We start from the raw sequence: 9,044 nt of genomic DNA, 5'->3' as shown, positions 1-9,044 counted from the left end.
TCCGGAGTTGCCTCCGGTCTCTACCTTGGACCTCTCCAAGGCGATGCGAAGGGCGAGCTTGTACTCCGGATCTGATTTGCCATCGGAGGTGCTGTCGGAGCTCGACATTGCGTCGGAGGAGGGGAGATGAGCGGACGGAGAGGAGCGAAATTGGTGAGGGAAGAGGAGCGGACAGAGCGAGAGAGGAGAGTGAGTGAGCTAGGGTTCCGAGCGAGGAGCCGGACGGTTTTTTTGTGGGACAGGGGTGGGGTTGGTGTGGGCCGGGCTTGTCAAGCGGACATGCAACATGATCGGACAGTGATCGGGAAGCCCGCCCGGGCATATGAGGCGAGTTTGAGAGGTCTAGTTGTAGATGCTCTAAGGGCATCTCCAACGGCAACACGCAAAAAACCTCCCGCATCCGTCCGTGGACAGGGGACCAATCTGTGGACACGGATGCGAGAGGCAGCCATCCAACCCTAGTCGCATACATTTCAACCTCATTTAAACAAACCGGACAAAATTCATGCAAATCCGCCGATATTCATCAAAGTTCGGATAGAAGATAGCACAAGTCATCCATAGAGAGCATGCAAATTAAGTCTAGTACAACAATGCCCCAGATTCAACTTGATTCCGGATGTCCCCTAAGTTTTTCATCACCAACTCATACACTCCGCCCATATATACCCCCCCCCCCCGGGAGCTTGATCCAACGGTGCATGCACAAAAATGGTCGTCCCACTATCCTCCGGTACGCCACGACAGCGCGTGCAGGCTACATAGAATGTGTACACCAACAATGAGTGAATGAATGAAGCAACAAGGTGATCAAGTCGAAGCAAAACTTATGATCTCCTGTCGTGCCGCGTGAAATGGCCAACTCTCCTCTATTTGACGAAGCACGCCACAAAACATGGTGATGCTAGTTTGTATAGCATACCAGCGATGCTTTAACGATCTCATGTGGCGTGGTTGAATGATGTGCATGTCGTAGGGCACAAAGTGCTTTCCTGCATGAAACGAATCATACACTTGCTGCCAGAAGGGCTCCCCTCTGCTCCTGCCTACGAAATCCATGGATACGGCCAGCCACGCATCGCACAACAACTCATCCTCCATGGTCGAGTGATTCGCCATCCTTTGTGCACTATAAAATCGAGATGGCGTTCAAAATTAAGCTCATTGGCATTTCATCGAACACCTGCAGAGCATGGTGTCCGGCAAGGAGGTCATCGATAGGGTGTGGAGTGTAACTGGGTACAAATGGCTCCAGGGTGGACAGAGGACGAGCGGGCGCGTCGGTGCTGATTGCGGATGTTCGGCAGTGGCTTTGTGGCGGCCAGGGACGAACAGCAGCGGCGACGAAGGTGGAGGTTGTGGATGCAGAGCAAGGGGGAGAAGAGGCGGGGCGGAAGGAAATGGGATCGGGAAGGGAAATTGGGTGGGCCGAGGGTGTCTAAAAGCGACGTTTCTCATGTCCAGACTCCCACAAAGCACCCCACGTTATTATCCAATTTGCGGGAGAAATCACATCCGGACCACTCCGCGGACCGATACAGGTCTGCATTGGATGGCTTTCGCGGTCTGGACAGCAGAGTCTGGACAGATGCAGGAGGTTTGCGGGTCAGCCTTGGAGATGCTCTAATGGCATCTTCAATGCCAACAGGAAAATTTTCCTACGAGGGATATTTACCAGCATGTGCTAGGCGTCATGCGGATGTAGGAGGGAAAATAAACAGCTGCCCCTACAGCCGTCTGATGCATTCGAGGGCGACCGTCTGATCCCTTCTCTCTTCTTCGGCACACTGCCTTCCTTGTACACGCAACCACCAAACGTCCTCCTCCTCATAGCGTGTCGCAACAGTATCAGATGCTTTCGGCGAGCACCACGCAGCATCGACACTCCTGCCAGCGAGCGCCTCGCAGCACCTGACACTTCCGGCAAGCGGGCTCGTAGCATCGGATGCTTCCAGCAAGCAGCCTCGCAGCACCGGATGCTTCCGGCGAACACCGGCTCTCCCGCCGGTGAGCGGCCTTGGCAGCAACTGGCGATGCTTCGTAGCAGGGGCACCACCTGTGGCAGCACCGGCGAGCCCCTTGCCCCTCACGCACGACGATGTCAGAGCTAGCAGCACCCGCGCTCCATCGACGGGTGGTTGTAGCACGCCGTCGCAGCCGAGACGCCATCACAGCCTCCATTGCAGCACACTATCACAGCCTCCATAGAGCAATCAGGGTACCGTCGCAGCATCACCGAGCTGTTGGAAACGGTCACATGTACCTGTCGTATTGTATCATAACTCTGTATTGTTGGTCCTATATATATACGAGATATGCAGAGGTTGTGCCTCACGCAACCCTAATCTAAACTTTGTATCAGAGCCTCGTTCAATCTCGCCGCCGCCTCTCCCTCGATCTCGTGCCGCCATCGATCGACGCCGATCTCCGACTGATGGACTTCGGATCATCCTCCGCGACGATGCAGCTCTCCATCATCAGCTCCATGGTCACGCCTCCGGCCACCACAGCGCCGATCCCAGCCACTACACCCTTCCTCGGTGTGCATCTGGATCGCAGAAACTTCCCATTGTGGAGGACCCTCACCGTGACGCATCTTTCCGGTGCCTCTCTCCATGGCTACCTCGACGGCTCCATTGCCGCCCCGCCCAAGACCGTCTCCCAGGGGGCGGGTGGCGCCGCCACCACCATGGCGAATCCTGCGTACGCGACATGGTGGACGCAGGACCAGAAGGTCCTTGGGGTGCTCCTCTCCTCCATGACGGAGGACATTGCGTCGCAGCTGATTAGCTACAAGTCCGCCACTGTCGCGTGGACCTCCATCCACGCCATGTTCAGCGCGCAGAACTGTGCCGGGGTTCGGCACATCAGGCGATAGATCCAGTCGCTGAAGAAGCACGACATGACCGCCAGTGAGTACATGCACAAGGTGAAGGCCCTTGCCAACGCCATGGCCTCCGCTGGATCTCCCCTCGACGATGATGAGATCATCGACTACATGCTCATCGGATTGGGTAGGGCTTTCAACCCGATCACAACTTCGGTCAGCGTCGTGGTCACCCCGGTCACATTGGCTGAGTTCTGCTCCATAGTCCTCAATTATGAGGCGCTGCAGTTGTCGCAGAAGGCCGACGATGAGGAGTGGACCTCGTCGGCCAACACCGTGGCACGGTCTGATGCTCCTGTCGCCGACAACCATTCACGTGCGCCTGACACCGATCGCCCGACCGACATCCTTCTCGCAGGAGGATATCCGCAGCAGCAGGGGTAGGGCTACCCGCAAGGGGGCTACCAGCAGCAAGGCAGCTAGGACACCCGTCGTAACAACAGCGGTGGAGGAGGCGGCAACGGCCGCAACAGCCGCAACGGTAATTGCCGCTGGCGCCCGAGGTGCCAAATCTACAAGAATTGGGGCCACGAAGAGGACACCTGCAAGAAGTGCTTCGATTCAGAATACTCCAGCGGCAATGGCCGCTCGGCATATAATGCATCGACCTCCTCCAACAACTCCATGCACTGGGTCATGGACTCCGGCACCATGGACCACCTGACCAGTGACCTAGAACGTCTTCTTGTCTGCGAGCGCTACGGCGGCCATGATCAGGTTCAGGTGGCCAACGACTCAGGTTTGTCTATTTCGCATATTGGGCACTCGGCCTTAGCCGGTTCTTCCCTTCGTCTAAAAAATATTTTACATGTTCCAAATATTAGCCAACATCTTCTATCAGTCTATCGTCTTGTGTCGGATAATCATATCTTCATTGAATTTCATAAATATTTTTTCCTTGTTAAGGACAAAGCCACCAGGAGAATCTTCTTTGAGGTAGAAGCAAAGGAGGGCTCTACCCTCTTCCACTCAGACGAGTTCCACATCCGACCGCGCGTCAAGCGTCGCCCAGCGTCCGTGTCTCATCGTCCAAGTGGCATCAGCGTCTCGGTCATCCGTCCAATAATGTTGTCAGTTCCATCATTAGGAATAATGATCTAGAGTGTTCATCTTCAGATACTTCTACTTTAGTTTGTGATGCCTGTCAATGTAGTAAAAGTCGTCAACTATCATATACTGCTTCTGCTTGTGTGTCTACTATGCCTCTTGAATTAGTTCATTCTGATGTTTGGGGCCCTGCTCGTGCTTCCTCTGGGGGTCCAAGTATTATGTGAGTTTTATTGCCGACTACTCTCGTTTTTGCTGGATCTATCTCCTGAAACATAAGTCTGATGTTGAACAGGTGTTTTATGCTTTTCTAGCACCTGTTGAGCGTCTTTTGGATGCTAAGCTTAAAGATGTCCAATCTGATTAGGGTGGTGAGTATCATAAGTTGCACCGCTATTTTCTTCGTACTAGCATCTCTCACCGAGTCTCTTGCCCTCACACCTCCAACAGAACAGCATTGCCGAGTGCAAACACCGACACTTGGTTGAAACTGGTCTTACTTTGTTGGCTCACTCGTCTCTCCCTTTAAATTATTGGGATGAAGCTTTTCTGACTGCGTGTTACCTCATTAACTGCATGCCCACCCCTGTGCTTGGTCAAGACACTCCTATTCCACTACAAGAAATCTATTAATCCATGACGGTTATAATCCGTCATGGAACAGTGCAAAACCATCACAAAAGGTCATCCATGACGGATTTAAATCCGTCATGTATATCGCATCATAATTTGACCACTGTATGCTTCGTGACGGATCTTCAAAACCGTCATGGATCCATGACGGTACTTGTCCATCATGGATGGCACTTAATTGATGTGCTCGTAACGGTGTTAACTTGTTTTCCATGTCATCATTTGACATGGATCTGACATGGTAGCCCATGAAGTAATCGGCCCAATTAGAATTTTAGCCCATTAAATTTCAGCTTGGTCCAAGACCGACGACCCATTAGTAATTAGCCCAACACTACTTTGGGAAGGCGGCGAAAGGGGATGACTTTGGGAAGGCGACGAAAGGGGATGACTTTGGGAAGGCGACGAAAGGTACAGAGACTTTGGGAAGGCGACGAAAGGGGATGACTTCAACCCGAGCCAGGGTCCTTTTGATACAGAGCTCGTGATGCTATCTGGTGATGGGAGGGAACATGGCTTGGTAGCTATTGGGGATGGAATGATACGTTGTCCTAGAAGTCACATTTGAATGGTCATTAGTTACTAGTATTCACATTTCAGTTGCATCATGCTAACGAGACATTACAAATGATCTTTGGTGCAGCATGCCTCCCGACAAGCATCGTGGACCGATCCTTCTCCGTCTCGCACTGGCGCAACCCTGACCCCGACCGGTCCTTCTCCGTCTGGCACTGGCGTAAACCCGACCGGTCCTTCACCTCCGTGATGACGGTAAGTTTTCTCTAGTGTTTTGCCTACCAAATGCATAAAGACCTAGACTTAGCTTTATTTCCTCTAAAATGCTTACCATAATGACCTAGACTTAGCTAATCTTCCTCCAAAATGACACAATTAGCTTACTTAGCTCCAAGATGATCTATACTTAGCTTTGTTTCCTCCGAAATGACCTAAGTTATCTCTAATATGCTTAGTTACCTAGGTAATGACATACACTTAGCTTACTTATGTAAAACATGGCATATTTAGCTTACTTAGGTTTGAAATGGCATAACAATCTTGGTAACCTCATATGTCATATAGTTAGCTTATTATCCCCGAAAATGACATAATAAGCCTAATTAGCTCCAAAATGATCAATTTACCTAAGTTAGCTCCAAAATAACCTAAGTTAGCTCTAAAATGCTAAATTAGCTCTAATATGCTTAGTTACCTGGGTTAGCTCAATAAAGACCTATATTAGCTTACTTATGTCAAAAATGGCATAATATGCTTAGTTAACTCAAATATGGCATAATTAGCTAGGTTGGCTCCAAAATGACCAAGTTTACGTAGGTTAGCTCAAATATGATCCATTTTACCTAGGTTAGCTCCGAAATGACCTACTTACCTAGCTTAGCTCTAAAATGACTTGCACATTTAGCATTTTTACCTAGCATAGCTAAAAAATGTCATTTTTTCCTAACTTAGTTAGAAGAAGAAGAAGATAGAGAAGAGGAGAGGAGACTAAGAAAGAGAAGATAAATTCTATTTCTTCTTCTTCTTCTTCTTCTTCTTTTTCTAGCTAGCCTTCTTCTTCTTCTAACTTTCTTCTTTCCCAATTTGCAGATTTACTTTAGATGAGGAGCTTGCTTTCATGGAGTCTACTCTTTTTGTTTTGATTTTGTATGATGAACTTTGTTGAAGGAAACTTCTTATTGGATATGTAGTGTTGGAAACTTGTTGGATATGTTGTTGAATATGTATTGTTGCAAACTTGTTGGATAAGTTGTCGGATGTGTTGGAAACTTGTTGGATATGCTTGTCTATATATATGAAATGCTGTGAAATTGAATGAAATTAAGAAAAAACTGGGGCTATACAGGCTCTTTGCCGTCTACTAGCAGACGGCAAAGAGCTTTGCCATCAGCCAGCAGACGGCAAAGCTGCCACGTGACAGCTACCTGTGCAACCTGGGGCACTGGCTGGCCTATTTGCTTACTTTGCCGTCCGCTGGCAGACAACAAAGGTGCAATGGTCTTTGCCGTCTCCCAACGGACGACATAGCATGCCACGTGGCAGCACCTGGGGGCTGGCCTATTTGGTTACTTTGCCGTCCACTGGCAGACGGCAAAGGTGCAATGGTCTTTGTCGTCTGCCAGCGGACGGCAAAGCATGTCGTTAACCCCCTAACAGACCTAACCTGCCACGTATGCCGTCCAGGCTCTTTGCCGTCTGCTGGCGAACGACAAAGACCGTTTCATCTTTGCCGTCCGCCAGCAGACGTCAAAAAAGCCTTTGTCGTAGCCTGTTTAGCCGGGCGTGTTGCCGTCGGCTGGCTGACGACAAAGGTCTTTGCCGTCCGCCATGTGTACCTTTGCCGTCAGCCATGGCGGACGGCAAAGTTCCTGATTCCTGTAGTGCAGTTAGAATTTCAGCCCATTAAATTTCAGGTCGGTCAAAGGCCCAGTAATTTAAGTCTGGTAGATTAGCCTACCCCTTATTTCTTTGGTTCATGCAAATTTTGATACGCTCATGCCACTGCATAAAAGGAAATTGTACAAATACACCACAAATAACATTTTACACAAAAGGAATAAAACACCACATGAAATTTAAAATTATAGATTTTTCCATACAATACATCTGTCCAGTAGCAAAACACAAAAAACTTCAAATTAAAAACAAATCACGGATAACACCTATGCTACTCTGCAGCCACCACCCGCCCCCACTCCAGCGCTCGCCGGACGGCAACCGGGGTCGTTCCCATGCCTTTCTAGACACAGATCCGGCCATTCCCGCGGACGCCATCGGAGGGAGACACCACATCTTCCACCATCTCGCCTCGACCCATGCTCCTGAGCAGCTGACCGTCTCCACCGATGAGGATGCCATAACCGTCGTTGCCTGCTCGTAGACTACCTTCAAAATAAAAATAAAAGGAAAGATAAAATCAAATGCAAAAGGGAAAGAGGGAAAGAGGGGGACCTGGTGGGGCAAGCGGCGCACACCATGCCGATGTCGACGGAGAAGCCATCAGTGAGGACGGCGTGGGCAATGGACGCGGAGTCCGCGGCCATGAAGGGGTGGCGGCGTCTCAACACGGTGCAGCCCCCCGGCGGTGGCTCGGCGCATCCCCACGGCCACCGCGTTGCAACTCCACCAGGCGCCTAGAGAGTAAGAACGAGCAGATGCGGCTCGCTCAGTGGCTTAGCGTGGCACCACCGGACGGAGAGGGGGTTGCCTGGAACGTCACCGAGTTGCTGCTGCCTTGGCGCGGTGCTGCGTCCACCTACAGAGAACAATGGTGGGGAGATTGGGGAAAAAGAAACAGGCGGCTGGGAGCGGGCGGCTCGGAGGTGAAAGAAGATACTCCCTCTGTCCGGATTTATTAGGCCCTGAGTAAGAAAGACGGGTCCCATTTTATTAGGCCTTCCTGTCCGACTACCAAGGAAAGTTAACTGAAAACAGGGCATGCATGTGCGATTTGCGTCGCGGGGCACCATTATCAAGAAATAATTAATGCATATACGATGCATGCGTGTAGATTTGGCGCTTCGGTTGCAGCTCCATCCACTAGTCCCGCAGAAAATTAATTCATAGGCGTTGTATGCGCAGGCTCCAGAGATAACGATTGGTGCAAAGCATGCATGATTGAAGCTGCATAATTATCCATAATAAATGGCGTGCCATACTAAGCATCAGCTAATTACTCGAGGGATTAATACCTAAACTAACGTGCGTGAATAGGAGACTGCCTAATAAACCCGGACAGAGGGAGTAAGAGAGAGAAGGGGGTTCGGTTCCCAACCGTTGGATCTGCTGGAGTGGACGGTAGCGATGTGCGATCCGCGTGAGCATGAGATGGACCAATCAGAAGAAAGGGATTGGCAAGGTGCCCTACCTGCTCTGCTTTAATGCATTGAACGAGTCCAGACTTTTTCGTTTTCTGTTTTCTTTTGTTTTTGTTTTTCTCTTTCATTTAACATTTGAATTTTCTATTTATGTTTACATGTTTTATTAAGATCTGTGCACATTTTATGGGTATATATGAAAAAACTTTTTAAATATGCGAACATTTTTCAGCGCAATACATGAGTTTTACTTTTCAAGTATATCTATATATTTTTAAACATATAGACATTAAATGAATTTCTAAATGTAAGAAAAAGTCATACTTAAGCACTCCTATAAGTTTTGAACTCATACACATAATATATATTTAAAAAAAATAAGCGTTTGCCTAGTACATTTTGAACCATTTACATGCATCTTTTTGGTTTTACAATTTTGTAAAACTTGAATGTGCTCCCAAAAATATGAAAACTGTCATGGGGTCCTTTTATAATGCCGCGATGTTTTTCTTAATTTCAAACTGATTCTAAAAACTTGAACTATATGTTGCTTTCAAACTCATTCATCTAAGAGGACTAGCAATCGCGCACGTGCAACACACGTCCAATTTGATAGTATCTTGAGAAGTTTTAGCTCTCCATGA

The 9,044-nt window shown here is 49.1% G+C and overlaps 1 protein-coding gene across 1 annotated transcript; it reads right to left on the bottom strand.

Annotated features, from left to right (window-relative positions):
• Positions 1 to 7,152: 7,152 nt before the first annotated feature.
• LOC123115555 (uncharacterized) lies at positions 7,153 to 7,919 on the bottom strand. The gene is made up of 2 exons (XM_044536688.1): positions 7,558 to 7,919; positions 7,153 to 7,468 (listed from the first exon to the last, which is right to left on the bottom strand). The coding sequence occupies exons 1-2, from the start codon at positions 7,624 to 7,626 to the stop codon at positions 7,217 to 7,219; spliced, it is 321 nt and encodes a 106-aa protein (XP_044392623.1). The 5' UTR covers positions 7,627 to 7,919; the 3' UTR covers positions 7,153 to 7,216.
• Positions 7,920 to 9,044: the final 1,125 nt, after the last annotated feature.

The sequence above is a fragment of the Triticum aestivum genome, chromosome 5B, assembly GCF_018294505.1.
Source record: "Triticum aestivum cultivar Chinese Spring chromosome 5B, IWGSC CS RefSeq v2.1, whole genome shotgun sequence".
NCBI classification, from domain to species: Eukaryota; Viridiplantae; Streptophyta; class Magnoliopsida; order Poales; family Poaceae; genus Triticum; species Triticum aestivum.
Note: the sequence above shows the minus strand (reverse complement) of the source record. Positions and strands in the feature narration are given on the sequence as shown.